Below are 18,885 nucleotides of genomic sequence, written 5' to 3'. Positions count from 1 at the left end.
TTATCGACGAAATAATCAATAAAATAAGAAAGCTAAAGGGCTACCAGATGAGGGACAATATTATGTTACGCTGATGATGTTGATCTGGTCGCAAAAAATGAGGATAATCTTCAAAGGCTTTCACATGTGTTTAACTGCACAACTAAATCTTTCAATATGATAATATCTGCATCCAAAACAAAGTGTATGACCACATCCAAAACTCCGATAAGATGTAGACGATCAGATAATTCACCAAGTAATGAAATTCAAATACATAGGAATCGAGATTTCAGGATTTGGAGACGTAGAGAACGAAGAAGAGAGCAACCAATGGAAGAATAGCATATGGCGAAATAAATATATCGGAATAGAAGCCAAATCGAGAATATACAAGGCCACGGTAAGACCCATAATGATCTACACCGTCGAGACACGACCAGAAACGGCGAAAACCAAAAGAATTATGGAAAACGCACGAATGGGTTCTATCAAGAAAGAAAGAATGTAATCAGCACATAAGTCGAATGGATAACAACAGACTGGTCAAGATAGTGCCCCCATTGGGTCTAAGGAGTACCGGCCGACTCAGAAAAAGATGGAGCCACAACCTTGAAGCAGGATAGGAGGCAAGGATGTCGAAGATAAAACAGGTGACTACGCCTAATACACGGAATAAGAAGAAGGAGAGTTTATACTATTAATTTGATGTTTTCTGGTGTAGTCACAGGTCCTACCGCAAGACAGTCACTCTGTGTAACGCTTGTTCACACTTGTCTTTGACACATCAATAAAGATTTTTAAGACCGCACTTTATTTACCATATGAGACGAAGATCTCATATCTCATCATCACAATCACAACTTTGACTGAAGACTAATATGAATATGCTTCCTTCTCACTCGTGCGACTTCTTAGTTAGACCGCCTGCTTGATATTGTAGGCTTTATTCTTAGCGTCATGTTGATTGTGAGCCACCAACCGTGATTTTATCAGTCACTTATCAATTTTTCTTTCGTTCTGTTAAAACTAATTGTGGTGATCCTGTTTTCTACAACCTCACCATCCCTTATTGCTGCTTCTTTTCCTGTTGGTACATTGCACTTGTTGGTAACCAGATGACCTGATATTGCAAGTAGCCTTAAACAAGTAAGTTAACTTATGGAATGGAAAATACTCTTCTGGGAAACTGTAACCAGAGAAGTTCTGCTGAATGTATCAACGTAAGTAAGAACAATCAACGAATACTAAACTGAGTCCTATGGGGATACTTTAGCCTCAAAAATAACTGAGGACGCTAGACCTAGCAGATGATGCGGTTTGCAGATTTTGTTGCGCGGAGGACGAAATATCTTATCCACATTCTCTGGCAATTGAAGCCATCCCATATTCTAGACTTTTTAAGAGGAGTGGGATTGATAGATCAGCTGAGTGTCCCCAGTGTCGCAGCAAGAAAAGTGGACACAATAGATCCTTTGGGTCGCAGTGTACACCAGACCCCAAATCCACACATATGGAGTGGAAATGATAGCTGTTATGACTTTCTGGTATAAAATATATTCAAAGAACCATGATTTTGCTTGAGGATTTGATATATACAAGGTGTCTCACATGAAAACAATCTCAAAGCAGAAGCGTAATCGAAGTCGACTTTTGATTACATTGTATTTGTCTGTAATGGGATTCCACAAATTCTTCTCGGTAATCAATCGGAGAAGTCTAAACAGACTGTTTCAACGCCTCTCAAAGAAAGTTATCACGTTTATTGAGATGTGCGGGTGAGCGGGAATGCCAATCTTGGAAACAATGATTTGGTGGGTTCGAATATCACTTACATTGACACTTAAATGACTTGGTGCTTCTCAATCGCAATAGAAAACCGTCAAATGAATCAGGGGTTTTCGTATGAATACTCATTCTTGCTACTTAAGTTTGGGGATTAACAAATAATTACAAATATTTATAATTGGATAAGGCTTTATAGTTTTTTAAAATATTCATTTTTCTTCGGCGGGAATAAAGAAACCATTAGGTGCCAAATGAGGACTGAACGGCGGATGACACTCTAATTCAATGTTTTGACTATTCAAAAACGTTTTTGTTTGAACTGATGTGTGAGAGCTTGCATTTTCGTGTTGAAGAATAATTCGTCTTCTGTGATTGGTTTCCCTGTTTTTTTTGACTACTTCTGGCAAACAAATGCTGGTGTACCATTGAGAATTGACAGTTCTACGTTGCTTTAATGAAACAGAGGTGACATGTCCAATCATTTCCAAAAATAACAGGCTTGTTGGATTTGACTCGTTGTTAAAAATGTCAAACTTTATGATGGAAATATCAGATTGGATATATTCATATCAGTGTTGTGTATCTACTGTATAGCAACTCTTGTACCCCTACGTCTAAAGTAAGCCGCATAAAAAAAAGAATTTTCTTTTGAATTCAATCGTAAAATACATCGATATAAATTCACTTGTACTTTTTGGGCATGATAAGGATGGATGGTAAATTACATTCCGTTGTTCAGAAGATCTTGATATGCCACTCTGTCTAGATGAAATTTCAATGTCGTTAATCATCAATGGTATAACTAAATTATCTATGGTGTGGATATATAAAGTTTCCAAATCAACTGGGGTGAAGAACGTCTGTGAAATTTTAAATTTAGTTCTCATTTAATAAAACCCCTTAATAATTTCATACAGTCCACCAAATTTGATATTTTCAAGTTGAGTTGCTGCAAACAAATTAATTTCTGGGACTCTAAGTCACTATAATTCCTTAGGGATGCAACTTGGTATACAGGGTGTCCCACGACTAGTTAAAACTATCTGTATATGGAAAAATACTTATAGTAAAATCATGAAAATTCCTACGTTTGAGTTTTCTGACACTATCTTTTTAACTAAAATATTTTCAAAGATATCCGACTTCCGGTTCTACTTGAAGTCGACTGTAACTTTGTTATTTTAAACAGAACACCCTGTATATTAATACATTTTTGAAATTTACATAAAATTTTAGTATACTGTTGTCTTAAAACTTTTTTCGAAAAATGCATACTTTTTAAGTTACTAATTTTTTGTAAAAAATTTGACTGTTACAGACCCTCATAAATAATTTTTTTACGAGGTTACCCTTAAAAATATGAAAATAGTTTCTATTCGGTTGCTTTTAGCAAGGTCAGACGTATTTGAAACTATATTGAAAAATTTTTCATTCTATACAGGGTGTGCATGAAAAGTGTTCAAAGTTCAACTTCATAAATATCAAATTTCTCTATTTTTTTAAATAGAACCACCCGGTTTTTTCTATTTTAATGCATTCAGGGGTAAAGAATAAGGCAAATTCATATATACTATCCGTTGCCTAAACCTTACCGTTATCCAGATATTAAATGTTTTCTGTAAATTTGTAGAGATACAGGTGTGGTTACGAAGATTATGTAAATTTGCCGGTAGAACCGGAAGTCAGCCATCTTTGAAAATATTTTAGTTAAAAAGATCGTATCCGAAAACTAAAACGTAGAAATTTTCATGATTTTACTATAAGTATTTTACCATATACATATAGTTTTAACTCGACGGGGGACACCCTGTATAGGTAAATTTTTATTTGGGACATTCTGTATACTATAATTACAAATTCCAGTTTTCTTAATCATGAATAAGAATTAAGATCTATGAACTAAATCAGACTAGTACTTTGAAGGAAATTTTCTTCATATCTTCAAATTGATTCTACAAAAATTAATTTTAGAAAATAATAGATTTTTCTAACCAACTACTTAAATATACTACTTAAAGCTCTACTTTAAAACAAGCACATTCTCCACAATTCATACTAGATAAACAATGTCAAAACAATTTATCCCTCACTCTAATTTATTTTACTCACAATAGAGGCAATATAGTAAATTTCAAAAGATCAGATAGAGAAGGTAGTGCAAGTGGAACATGATAGAGATATGTTGGTGCTAGTGCTCTAAAAACAAAATAAGCTTCAGATAAACTGAATATATTTTGTGTTTCTACAAGCCTACGAAGATAAATAGGAAAAATATGTATTTATATATAAAAGAAATTAAGATTGAAAAACAGCAGTCACCTGATTTTGGTGATCTTCGTCATTTAATTTTCCTGTAGCACTTGCCGGTCGAACTCTAAAAAGGTAAAACGTCTTAACGGTGTTTCCCTCGTACATTTGATCAATTATTTACACCAAGGCTCAATTCAAAGAAGTTAATCATTCCAAGATAGAAAGATGAATACATCTTTTGGTTATATGAAAAATTCAACTCTAGCATAATTCAATCTACTTTCTATAAACTATAAAGATAAATATAGTTATTTATATATATCATTTTATCTGTTCTGTTTTTGGTTCCTTTATTTAGTTGGAAACTAATGCCCTTTTCACTTACCTTTGGTGAGCTCTCCCTGTAGTCGTGGTCAATGTTATTCATTATCTGTATAGGAACGTCAATTGAGCAGCCTAATGTCAATTGTCAAAATCAGCTGACACCCAATTAAAAAATGGTTGCCGGGGGGTAAACAAATGCTTTTACCCTGAGTTTTTGCATAGTTTGTGAAGTTATTTGTTGGAATTTAGACCTTATTGTATCCAGTTTCATTACAGCTTAAAAAAGTGGAAAATTTTCTCCTGGAAACGTGGCTTTGTCGACTATACAGTGTTGTGCTTAGTGTAGGTAAGCGGTAAATACAGTCTAAGAGGTAAGTATATTGAAAACTTGTGGAAAATAAACAGGATTCTCACTAAAGCTCTCTTCATCTAATAAAAAATAATTAACTCCATCTAAACCTTCAAGTTTCTTCTTACTAAGAGTACTAACTCATGTTTGATAAACTTGAACGCAATAGTATACAGCAGATTGACTAAAAGTACTCAGTTTCAGTTGTATTAGTATCTAAAAAGTATCTATAAAATACTCTTAAACCATAAAACAATACAAAAAAACTTTCAAGACCTGAAAAAACACAGGTACATACGAGAAAATCGATTGATTACCCCACGGCATCCATTTTGACAGATCAGCTGCTGAACTTTCTGCTTAATGTTATTTGCGAGCTGACTGACTAAAATGGTAGCGTACGTCAAGATGGCGTCAAATGACATCAAGGTCAATATAAGATAATTTAGAAATATTACTATTGAATTTGTTTTCAATTTCGTAGTCCCGTCTCGTTTATTTCTCGTGTAATTGCTAAACAAAGTACTTAATAGTTATGTCGATGATTCCGGATTACCTTTGATGATTAATGTTTTGAAATAATAATGCCACAGCGATATTTAGATAAAAATTCAATAAATTCAATATTATATTTTGTATTTTAGGTTCAATTCACAGTGTACAAATTTGGGGGCTTCTTGGGTTCAAAAAATACCCATACCCGTACCCACCCTCAACTTGAAAGACTCCCAAGCGTATCTATGTTTCGCTAGAATCTAATTCTGGTTATCAGATCTCGTAATATTTGAAAAAATTTTTCTAACAATATGGTCTAAGAAAGTAATCTAATGGAATTAATTCCGGATATCTTGATGGCGAAATCACGTCATCTCGGACAATAGATACTTCATGATTTTGAGTCAATAAAACTATCGAAATGTGGGTAACTTCCTGTAGATATGAGGCAATGTCCAACATTTCAACTTCGTCTAAGCTATTGTTCAAATTTGTAGAAAATTTCACTCACAGAACTCTATCACGATGCACATACACCTGTATGCTTATGCCCAGACACAAGCCATCTCTTTCGCACAATGTGACGTCACGTTGGAATCAAAATGTGAAGTATACTGAATGCGGTATACTTTTTTTATTTCGATTCCAAAAGTGATATTTGATGCAAAGACATGTCTATATATGTTTCATATGATTAGTAAAATTGTGAAATTATTCAATTTTATAGTATCGTTTATATATTAAATAAATACAGTTATTGGAAAAAAAATAGGAATTATGAGTGTTATTTTGTGATTTACGACATTCATTTACCATATTTTGATCAATTTTATCCTCTAGACAACAAGGTCCTGTACACTGCTTTGCCGAGTCTTTTTTTTTGGAAACCAAAGTATTTCTTTGGTATTTGGATTAGTGTTTTTGCATGTAGCGATGGCATTAAGATCGAATAACAAAAAGTACAATCGTTTAAAAGAAAATAACAACAGTTAGGTCAACTCTATAATAGACGGTAAACACAAAAAAATATTACAAACACACAAAAAACCAGTAAATACGTGCAACTTCAACATAATCTTAATGGTCCAGAAATCATTCTGATTCCAGCATGACGTTATGCGCGAGGCGTGTTAAATTTGGGTCAGCATATCATTGTATGTGTATCGTGAACAAGTTTGTTGTAATAAGGAGCATTTTCCAACCCAACAAGATTATAGTAGCCTCCAGATTAACAATTTGAGAACTAAGGGACAAATACACCTGGAAAAAAACTCCACTATACTGCCTGCATCAACAATTATCATCGGAAAGATCAAATCAAATCAATGAATGAATGAATGAAGATTGTATCGATGAGTAACGTATTTAACAGTTTTTAAGGTCGAGAGCCAAAGGACGAAAACTTTAGTATTCCAATAAATGAAAAAAAATGACATGAAAACTCATTTGAGAATGTACACTACCGGTAAATTGTTTTTGCCCATCCCATAATCCGCGTGACAAGTTAAAACTTGCAAGTACCGCATGATTTGTTGATTATTCTTTTATTGTCGATTATTTCTTCGGTGTTTATGATTGTAGTCAGCGACCCAGAACGTGTTGTGATTTATATGTTTTGAACCAAGACATCTTTTTGTGAAGTTCGTATCCGAATTGTTTTGTTCTCGCAAAATCAGGCTTGTAAGTTTCAAAATGAGTTGAACCAAGAAACTATCGGTTAAAGCTCGTGCATTAATCGCAAATCTTCATAATCTAGACTAAAGTAACTTTATCATTGCTACCAAATTATAAACACCTCAACGTGTGAAAAAATATGGATCCACCAGGAGCTGTGGCGATAGAAAACGATCAGGGTGGCCTCGAAAAATCACATCCGTTGAAGATAAGCGTATCGTATTGATCAGTGAACGTGATGACTCATGGAACCAGAGACAGCAGCTCAGATCAATGAATCTAAGGATCTGCTTCTACAGTGAAAAGGAGATTGAGAAAACTGGCTTTTTTGGAAGGCTGGCAGTGAAGAAAACTCTTTCAAGACGTCAAATGAAATTAATAGTTGCAATGGGTTGAAAAACATAAAAGTGGGAGAAAGTTTTATAGAGTTTGAGGTTTTTGTGTTTGCGCGCAGGTCAAAGGAAGAACGGACGATAGGTTGATGTGTAATCTGGACTGTAAAACACAGCGGAAGCTTGGTGATAGTTTGGGGATGTTTTAGAGAAAAGGCGATTGGAGACTTTGTATCTTTAAGAAAGAACGTTGAAAAAAATATTAGATAAAACTTTTTGGAATAATTGGGAACAAAGTATTTGGGACAGATTGAATAGGAAAATCAGAAAGTAGTTTCCAGCTTCCACTCCACATCTTTGGAATATCCTAAAACGAATGGAACCAAATAGACGACGATTATTAGTGCATCACACAAATGGTTAAAAACTTACTTCCGGTAGTGTATGTGACAGTATATTCATTCTGCGAGATACCGATTCCATAGAATAACAGATTAATCCAATATATGATAGATTCCCCTAAATTATTATCCATTGGATTTTTAATAAATGTCTAAGAAGACAATCACCAACTTTTTAATAATATCTAATGATCCTCTAGATTTAACTATTGTTAAAATATTGGTACAGTTGAATCAAGCATAATTTGATTATAGATATCAGTACGTCACTCCTTTGATTTGAGCCAAAGTGTATCATAGTAAGAGATTTTTCGGAAACTATGATCGTGTTAACTCTAAATGTAGGAAAACTAATCTGGATCAGTTTCATTGTTGTTCCGAATCGAAAATACGTTTTCTTCGGCAAATCCCTGCTCAATAATAATAATGAAAATAATTGAAATCAATTACAACAACTTAATTAAGATCTATAAACATATAAAAATAATTTAATATTGAATAACTCTGATAAAAACTCGTTTTGGTTTAGGATCTAAGTGATCTAAGTAATCTACCCGATCTCGGATCATAGTTTTCGAAAAATCGTAATGTTAAAATCAAATTTCCAAAAATTTAACATCGATTCCGATATTACATAAAATTTGAGATCTTGTTGAACTGATCTTCGTAAATATTTAACAATTAATAACTTATCGAAGGTCATTTTGTTAAAAATAATGTACTCAACAAGTTCACTGATCTATATTCAGTAGATCCTCCGTGTCCTCTATTTTGTTTATTTAAATAATTAACATTTATACGTTCGTTAGTTTGCTCCATCATAATATTTACAATTCTTATTATTCTTATGTCTGTAAAAAAGGGAACATGATTCTTCTTGAAAACACAGATCTAGCTAAATGTCTCGAATCCAATAATTTCTGAAAATTATATTCAAAGACCGACAATGATGATGACATGATGCAAGACAACGTGCAATGCGATGCAAGACGCAATATTTCTTGATCAAAAGCATGCGCAGATAAAGTTCAGTTGATTTTCTCATACAAGATCTCGCACTTTGTTATCGATTTGGTACCATTTTTATTAGGATTTCTCTGTTAACTTATGTTTTATTTTCCTTAGTATTCTTCATCTATTCTCAAATAATTTGAGTGTGTTTTGCCGTCTAATTCTATAACTAAACTCATATTTCCCCTTCTATCTAGCCAGGGCATAGCCCGCCATCGCTTTTGTACTCTTTTCTGACCATCAAACTCCAAAAGAAAGGCAGCAGCACCTATATATATTGCCAGTGATGTACTGACCACCTTTTTCTTGTCTAATGTACCCAGATTTGTAATTCGTAAAGGAGGCCTACACTTTCAAGCGGCTTGATCAAATGCTTAAGGCTCCGATTGATGGGCGCTTCAAGCGTACCTCAATCAAAACTCAAAACTCTCAGTCGAAGCTGAGAAGAGGAGTGTGGAGCGTATACATTTGGGCTTCCTGGCCTTAACATTGGTTGCTGTGAAGGGGAGGAACCACAAAAAAAAGACGGTGGTTTTTATCAATCACCGTCAATGCTTGCTTCAAGTTTCAAACGGGTTTCTAAACCATCAATCACGCTTGATACAATCAATTTGCTCAAGCATTTGATCAAGCCGCTTGATATCCTAGGGCCTACTTAATGTCAAACAGCAAGCAATATGCGTCTCTGCAATATTTTGATCAATCAGTCCAAATAGCATTAAATTACTATCTATCGTATAGTACATATGTTTAGAACGCGGGCGGTCTTTAAAAACTGTGCGGTGACTTTTCTGCTACAATGATGGCCGTCAAAAATTGGTTTAACGAGTTTCAACTGATGAGCAGCGTCCAGGTGTCCACAAAACGGTTTTACCTTTAGAAAATCCATAGATAGACTGTCGATTAAAGATGCTCGAGATAGATGAGACAATAGGCATCTCAAAAGAACGTGTGGGTCATATCCTACATGAGAATGTTATCCTCGGTATCGAGGCCGCGTTTGCTTACTACAACAAGCGCAACCTTGAGATCATTTCATAGAATTGTTTGATGCTGTTTAGGCGCAATCTCAAAAAATTTAGATCCACTGGTATACAACAGACGGCAAGGACCCGTCGAAATAGTAGAATTTATGCGACGAATTTTGTCCATAGAAGGCGAAGACTGTCCTATCGATTGGAAAGCTGATGCCACCGTTTTCTGGGATTTATTAAATGTGATCTAGATCGACTGTCTAGAGAAGGACTAAACGGTCAAAGGGCTGTACTATACCGGATAATTGATCAATTGAATGCCGAATTGGAGAAAAAACAGTCTTATTTGGAGAAGAAAAGAATGCTATTTCAAATAGCCACAGTTAAATTGGTCGAATTGGGGCACTTCATCCACTGTATTCTTAGGATTTGGTCCCGTGCGATTTCTCTTGGATATCAAGCTTGAAAAAGTCGCCAGCCCGGCATAAATTTGAGCCTCCGTTACGTAGGCCCACTTCGCATACTTCGAGAAAACGTATTTTGTTTTTCTTATTTATTTAAACTGTTTTTAAAGGGTGGGGTTCCGCAATTTATTTATACACTTACACTAAACTATTCACTAAACTATGCACTAACATGTATAACTAAAAACTCGTATAATTTATTTAAATAAACCATTTGGCTCACTTTTTACTATCCTGTGTAACCATCGCATTCTCCAAACTAGTATCGATGAAAATAATCGAACAGAACCGACATTACGGTCTATATCATTGGACGAATTATAACAGTATTATTGAAACGAGTTGAAGGAGATTGGCTGGTAAAGTATATGGAACTAAAAGGAGACTATTTAGTGGAATATACTTTTCACCTATGCTTTTTTTTTCTTATATGATCGAATCTTAACTCCTGTGGTTGTTTTTTCAAAGAATCATGTACATTTGAAAAGCATTGGAGCTAACAGCTTGGTATTTGGATAGTAGAAGTTCGTTGACTTGGGGTTTGCATCTAGCTAGATGTAATAAAATATTTAGTCCCGTATTCGAACTTCAAAAATCGAAATTTAAATTCTAAGAGCGAAGACCCAGTAGAAAAATAGTTTTTTTATCGTTTCCTTGTTATTTCTCAACCGATTTTTGAGAAATTGCTTTAGATATTAAGTGAATATAAGGTGGAGGGTACATTTTGTGATTAGTGATTCATTCAACTACTGTTTAATTGAGAAATGATGATTTCAAATGACTGGTTATATATCACTTTATAAAATTATATCTTACGTGAATTGGTTGCTGTCAAAATTTCAAATTTACATATGGAATATCAGAAACGAAGTTAAAAATGATAATTGGAAGCTTTCCAAATAAATAGAAATGCTGAATCGTGGTAGGATCCCAAACTAATCCATTTTGACTACAAATTTCAAATAAATGCAGAAAACTATGACATAAATTTTCTTTCTCGGCTATTCTAAACATAAATGGAATAATGTACCGGGCAACCATCATGTTGTAAGAACATGTCACGACTAATGGCTAAGGCTATGTCTTCTAAAAGAATTGGCAAAGCCTAAATATCTTTCTTCATTAACTGTTTCATTAAAAAAATTGCCTAATGATGTAGCTTCTGTAGACTCTGATATTGGATCTTCCGCAACCCACGTTTGACGATTTATTCTACCATTATTATGAAACGTGGCCTCACATTCAGACTGTGATGTAGGACAATAAATGATTTTAGTGGAAGAAAGATTCTCGTTCACATTTCTGAAAATATGTCGAGACAGAAATATCGACATAATTTCAAATATGCCCTCTAGTGGTGGACCTGAAATTCTGAAAATAACGCAGCTTGTTACTTCTCTTAAGCCCGGTATAAAAATCTGTCATAATTTTACATATATCTGAAAAATAATTGATTCTTAATGCTCTCATTCACCGTATTCACTTGATCTGTTTCAAAAAATTGATTTTTGGAAATCGATATCAAGAGGCATAGACAAACGCCCTCGTAAGAGATACAAAATGTGGAAATTGTGCTTCTCGGAAAACTCGTACATTGCAGGAATTCGTAGTGGAATAATTTTGGAATTTTCTCCCATTAAAAAGGAATCTCAAGGCGTTTAATGTTCCACATGAAGCAGCTCCTAGCATCTTGCAAGTAAATACCACAAAATCTACAAGATTATCCTTGAGAGGATCGTGTGACCGGTAATTTTGTCGTAGCCACAACAAAACTTATTGTATCCCAAAGTTCCAAATTTGTTCTCCATTTTTGATCCGTTTGGAATATGGAATATATGAAACCAAGCATTTTATCAAGAGTTTTTTGTAAATATTTCGTTGCTTTTGTCACAGATTTTTGTAATTACTGATTTTTTTTGAATGACCCTCTTATCGAAATTTTAAATCGCACCAACTTGACCTATGAGTGATAAAAATTGGGCGATTGACAGGAATTTACCATTACAGTCAAGGAACTAGAGAAGAAGTACTAAAATTCGAAATTTAGTCAAATGAATGAATTTGGGACATCTTGTATAATATTATCATATATTAAAAAATTATTTTTTACCAAATCATTTACCTTGTAGGATTTTTGTCAGCCACTCCCATTCCCAAACCTGAATCTTCACTAGGTGATCGATGATAGTCACCTTCATTTTGAATATTTATAATTGGTGGCTGAATTTCGCCATATTCCTAGATTGAGATTCAAATATAAGTTTTATAAACTTTTTCAGGATAACACTAACTAGGTCGATTCTTTTCAAAATGGCCACCGAAACGCGCGTGTAACTGCAGGGCCGGCATAAGACGTCGATAACGTAGAAAAAGGGAATAATAATGAAAACCTTACGTAGAAAAACTTCAAGTATTTTTAACATGGAAATTTAACTTCCACAACTTACCTGTACAGGTAGAAAAATCAACTTTTCAAATCATTTCAAGAAGTTTTCGCTTTTATTAAACTTTCTGCAACATGAATCTATTATTGCCAGATATTTTTTATTTTAGTTTAAAATGTGCCAGACGCTAATTTTGAATTTTTTCAACATTTTAATATGGTTCAAATTTTTATATGATGTTATTTAAGTATCTAAAAACCTAAAATAAATTTGCTGAACAATAGTCCGATAGTTAAATCTTCAGCCAGACCGATCTAAAAGTGATTGGTCATGTTGAAAGAGTACAGACATTCACGTGTGTGAGAAAAATGATTTATTATCAAAAAAATGTTACAATTTGTGGACAAAAGCTTGTAAAAACTAAAAAACAAACATTAAAATAACTAAATAAAGATACAAATACAATACAAATACAATACAAATACAAGTTATTGCAAAATGCGAGAAAGAATGATATCGATTTGGCAAGTGATTGTGCATTTTTTTGCATTGTAAAATATTGAGCCCTTAACTAATACTGAACGTGGGGTAGGTGTAGGTAAAGGTCGTAACGAATAGCTGTGCAACATCCTTTCTGAAATTGGAGAAGTGTGCTTACGAATTGGGCTTCAAAGAAGAATAAGGAAGAAAGAGTAAGTATTTTGAATCTTTTAAAGAAGTCCCTGCAGTGATCCCTGCTCTTTTTTGTAGTTTGAAGATTGGCTCAAATTAAGTCGCACCACACGTACCCCAGAAGGGAAGGGCGGAGATGCGACTCAATAAGGGCCTAATAAACAGTTAAGGAGATGGATAAGTTCAGTGTTTCGGAAACTGATCTCAGCGCAAAGCAGGAGGAACTTAATTTTTTATATAAGGAGGCAATATGTAACTCCTATTTCAAGGAATTGTCCACAACATCCATGATTAACACAATCGAAAGCCTTAGAAAAATCACAAAAAAATGTTGAAGTAAAGTGATGGATGTTTAGACTACAGTAGAGAATATTTAGGAGGGAGGCGTTAGTTTTGTCACATTGGTGTATTAATTGCTTTGTTTTAAATGTTTTTGACAAAATTGTGTTACAGTGGCTAGTGGGAAATTGAAAGTGTTTTTTGTAAAGATAGAAATGGAAAAATAATAACTTTTGTGGAAGATGAATTGAAAAAATATTAAAAAGTTCTACAGATACGTCTAAATTTTAAAGTTAAATATGATGATGGCCCTGCCAGCTAATACGTCTTAAAATTCACATACAGAAGTTAATATCCAAGAAGTTAACACTCATAATGCAATTATTCGTTATGGCGGAAGGTTTAACAATCGAATTATTGTTTGACAAATTGATTTTAGTTTTCTGGATACTCTTTTTATTCAAAATTTGCGTCTGGCACAGTCAGAACAACAATAAAAATATCTGGCAGTAATAGATTCATGTTGCAAAAAGCTCAATAAAAAAAATAGAGACAAAAAAAACTTCTTGAAATTGTTGGAAAATTTATATTTTACTTATACAGGTAGGATGAACATCCGGGAGACATATCTGAAAACTGGCCTAACTGAAATTTTTGTTTTCCCGCTAGCCGTCGTATCAAATTAGTCCTCTTTGTTTTGTGACAAATATACAGGGTCCTTCACGACGAGCTGAATCGATATGTATATGGGAATGTAGTGCGACTAGTATTCTGAAAATTTCCTTGTAGGGATTTTACAAAATGCTTGTTTCAGCTAAAGTAATTTCAGCTTTCTGAAACTTCCGGTTATATCGGAAGTTGACCCAAATTTCGTTATTTTAATCGGAATGCTATGGTTTTTAGTAAATTTTTTGAATCTACGCAAAATTTCAATATAACTTTATATAAGGCACAATATGCCTAAAGACAACCACTTCTTTATTATTTCACATTTTCGAAATTTTTTGAACCATGCAGCCCTCCACTAAAAAAATCATATTTCTAAGTTTAAGTGGTTCAGATCTAGTATTTTTGTGATTTCAACAAATAACACTTACAGCTTTCAAAATCTGTAAAAACCTTGACAAAAATTTATATAGGGTGTTCAGAAAATGGTGCCGAATTTCGCTATCTAATAACTTCGAAAACTTAACTTTTTCAAATGGCAACCCCCATTTTTCTTTTTACCATTTTATTCTACGCTTTAAATTAAGGGGACTTCGTTAGTTAATTCATATATCTCAAACCAACGGTTTTCATGGAAACTAGAAATTTTCAACGAATAACAAAAGTTAACGTATCAAAAATTAAAATACTTTAGTCAATCAAAAAATATTTTAAAACGCTACACTAAGAGAAGAAGAACAAAACTAAAAATTAAATTAAAGTAAATGTACAACAAGAAGCAAGAAAAGTAGGCCTAGAAATGAACATTTCTAAAACCAAATTCATGACAAACCAACGGACAAACAAAGAGAGTATAAATGTGCGAGGACAACAGATAAAGAAAGTGAACTCTTATATCTACCTAGGTCAAGAATTAACATTGGGTAAAACCAATCAAGAACTTGAAATTAACCACAGAATACATCTAGGATGGGCGGCCTACGGGAAGATGCGACACGTCTTCAACTCCAACCTACCCCTCAAACTAAAAACCAAGGTTTACATGGAATGCATTCTCCCAGTAACAACCCACGGATGTGAAACATGGGTCCTAACAAAGAAAATCTTGAATAAATTAAAGGTACATCAAAGATCAATAGAACGGAAAATGATAGGAATAACGCTTAAAGACCATAAAACCAATGAGTGGATAAGAAATAGAACCAAAATCGAGGACATAGTGAGGCGAATAGGTAGTCTTAAATGGAACTGGGCCGGACATGTTGCTCGAAATATCACCAACTGGAGCGGAAAAATAACAAGATGGAGACCTTGGGGGGAGAAAAGAAGCACCGGCAGACCACAACAAAGATGGTATGATGATATCAAGAGAACAGCCGGACTTAACTGGTACCAAGTGGCACAGAACAGGGAAAACTGGAAAAATATGAGAGAGGCCTATATCCAAAGGATAGAAAACGGCTAGAAGAGAGAGAGAGAGAGAGAGAAATGTTCGAAATGGTTGCTCCCAACTTCCAAATATTTATGGCTTCTTCTTAAAAATCCGTGCGGAGTGGCGTTTCGTATTTTCTTGCGGTGAAAGAATTCGAAATGCATTCCGAACTCTTTCCTGCCAGTATTTTTTTGTTTGTTGATATGTTTTCGAAGTTTTTAAATAGCGAAATTCGGCACCATTTTTTGAACATCCTATATAAATTTTTGTCAAAGTTTTCACAGATTTTGAAAGCTGTAAGTGTTGTTTGTCCAAATCTCAAAAATATTACACATTAACTCATGCAAGCAAATTTTAAGAACACTAGTCGCAGTACTTTCCCATATACACATCGATTCAACTCGTCGTGAAGGACCCTGTACAGTTGATTGTTATGGATACATTAATCAAATAACTCCATATATGTAATACTTCTATATGAACAGTTTCTAGTGGAAGCTGTTCCGACTAAGGAAGACAGAACGACAACGATTTCTCTATCCTCCGAGAAACCAGCTCGGTTCTGCGCATTCTCAAGCATGCGCAGTATAGATAAAGTGTCTCGAACGATAGAGAAAATGAATATTGTCGGCACCGTAACGTAGAGACTGTCCACATAGGAGTATTACATATATGTATAACTCACGGAATGTTCCGTCAAAGTTGCGTCGGCGCCTCGGGCTTTCTTTCACCACTCCCTCTACTCGTTTTTCCGGAATAACGGGTCCCCACGTGTGCTGTATAGGGTTTGTAATCTAATAACTGAATGAAGATTCATTTCTAAGTGTGTGTGTTTAATGTGACGTGACGATGTATGTACTTTGATGTGTTCATAAAACAACTTAAACTAATTTAATGAGTTCTAAATCAAGCAAAGATTTAGAAACGGGTTTTTTTCACTTGTCAAATCAATAAATGAACTTCAAGAATGAGTTATCAATATATTTTAGTAACTCTCATTGTAAGCGGCGCCAAAGTTTATTCTTTCACACACACAATGTTGCTTCAATGCCGGCCCTGTGTAACTGTGAATGTTGATGGAGTACTAGTAGTACATAGTGTGTACAGTACATTAAGGAGTGTTTTTTTTTTAATTATATATCAATTTAAAACTATTCGTTTTTCTTCTAATTATGAACTACCACCGCTTATGTAACAGTGTAGCTTGTATAGAATAATTCAAAGAGTAGGGGAGTTAGCATACGAGTGTTGCTACTTGAGTTTTGAAATATGGCAACACTGATGTGAGTGTGTCAAATTTGACATTCATATTTCAAAATTTTACTACTACCGTACTCGGAACGTGTTGTTATACAAGTGTTATTTGAGTTGTTTACAGATACTTGCAAACAATCATCTTGGTCAAAATATGGAATTCAATGGCGAACATTTTGAGGCGATGATTTGCAACGTGGATTGAAACAAACTCGCTGCGATTTCTGGTGATGAAGCACCATCGTGTTTCGCTGATCGCGAGCCAATCCAACAAAAGCACTGCGAACCAAAACGTCGCCTGTTTTTCCGGACATTTAACACACGTTCCATTAGAGCAGCGTAGAACAGTCAATTCTCAATGGTAGACGTGGTAGAAGTATTTACAAAAATCAGGGAAATCAATCGAAGAAGACCAATTATTCTCCATTTGAAAAATGCGAACTGTCACACGTCAGTTCAAACGAAAGCTATTGAATGGAATTGATGGGTCATACGCTTGGTTTGGCACCCGATGATTTCTTCTTATTCCCGCAGATCAAAAAGAAATTACGAAGTGAACGTTTTTTTACACTTGAAGAAGCGGTTGATGCGTTCAAATCACATGTTTTGGAGATACTTCAATTGGAATGGAAAAAATGCTTCGACAATTGATCTTAATGGAGATAATTTTGAAAAACAATGATCCAATTATTAAGTTTTGTTTTTATTTGTCTCAAAACTTAAGTAGCAACCATCGTATTTGCATCATTGGTTAGACAAAGGTAACGTTTTTTATTTATTCTTCATAATATAAATTTTATTTTGTCATTTCTACCATAAAAATTTTATTTTGGGAAATTTGATCTCCATGTGTTTTTCGTTCGATAAAAAATGAATGAGATATACTAAAAGTCTCAAATTTCGAGTGCCATAATAAAAAATTTAGGAAATTTATTGGAGGTCCATATACTTTCGGTTCTGGACGTTACATCTCGTCTCCGAAAGAATATATGTGATTTTCCAAACTATTGGAATGAAAATAACTATGGAAATAGAAAATGCCCGACACTTTTTAGTGACAATAAGCTATAATATCAAAAAAATGATAATAATTGAACCACTCTAATAAATTAAACACCGATTTCATAGTTTTGTATTAGATGAAGTACAAAATAAGACTGTGTAGAAATGTTATGGAGATATTACTATAAAAGAAAACAAAACTCACATACTTTTTTATAAATACTAATAATTCCGAAATTTACTAGCTTTTCAAAGGACAGAAAATATCAAACACTCGGTGGATGCAAGGATCTATTTCGATTGTGCAGAAAAAAATTTGTGGTAGTGTTTATAAGGGAGATTACAACCCCATGTCTCATAATAAAATATCGGAATAATAAATTTATCAAATTTAGCTTTCTCATATTGTATATTGCCCCCATAAGATAGAAAACCCTATCTCCGAAGACCAAAACCAATTTCTTCACCTGCATGAAAGTTTGGATACTTTAAAAGGGTTTTGATGTGTAAAAGTTATTGTTTTAATGTACACAACTTTGTTTTTATGTTAAATTAATTGATGTTTCATATTTATTAAGAAAAACTGGATTTAGGGCTTTTTATATAAAAGTTTGTTGCTAGTAATACACAGTCTTAAGTAGCCTCAACTCCCCATATGGTAGTTGGGGCTTTTTATGATCATAATTATAATATTTACCCTAAAATAAATAATAGATTTACATAAAACAACATTTAAAAACCGTATAATACCATGAAATAAAAAGAAATCTGGCACTTCTGACTCTTGGATGCTCAACCAAAATCCACACCGGTTAGATGACATAAGGGGGCACAGTTTTTCAACTAGTTCTTTTTGGAAAAGTTCTTAATGCATTTAGCTTGCAAAAAGTTCAACACTATTGAACTAGATTCTTCATATTTGGTAGAATACAAAAGACTTGTATCTCCTCTTTTAGCAGTTATTTTAACAACAACTGTGAGATAAAGTATGGAGTTGACAACGTCACCTCGACTTTAAGTTTTTGTCTCCCCAACACCAAGTTCTTTGGTGTTTACTTTTCCTGAGTTTGATTGTTGAACACACTTATCAAAATAGAGCTGAGCTGCTGCAGCTATGCTTATTGTGTACAATATAGAGAAACAATGGAGTTGTTT

The 18,885-nt window shown here is 34.0% G+C and overlaps 1 protein-coding gene across 4 annotated transcripts in view; it reads right to left on the bottom strand.

Moving 5' to 3' along the window:
• LOC130891365 (whirlin) overlaps positions 1 to 18,885 on the bottom strand; it is a 181,533-nt gene that overhangs the window by 59,398 nt on the left and 103,250 nt on the right. For 2 of the 4 annotated variants that reach the window (XM_057796023.1, XM_057796022.1), the window contains exons 11-12: positions 12,164 to 12,279; positions 4,087 to 4,141 (exon numbers count right to left, since the gene is read on the bottom strand). The exons of the other annotated variants lie outside the window; for them this stretch is intronic. In XM_057796023.1, coding sequence (XP_057652006.1) covers positions 4,087 to 4,141; positions 12,164 to 12,279 — 171 coding nt within the window. The remainder of the gene's footprint in view (positions 1 to 4,086; positions 4,142 to 12,163; positions 12,280 to 18,885) is intronic. 4 annotated transcript variants of the gene reach the window in all.

The sequence above is a fragment of the Diorhabda carinulata genome, chromosome 3 (assembly GCF_026250575.1).
Source record: "Diorhabda carinulata isolate Delta chromosome 3, icDioCari1.1, whole genome shotgun sequence".
Classification (NCBI taxonomy): Eukaryota; Metazoa; Arthropoda; class Insecta; order Coleoptera; family Chrysomelidae; genus Diorhabda; species Diorhabda carinulata.
The sequence above is the reverse complement of the archived record's forward strand: the minus strand, read 5'-3'. Positions and strand labels throughout refer to the sequence as shown.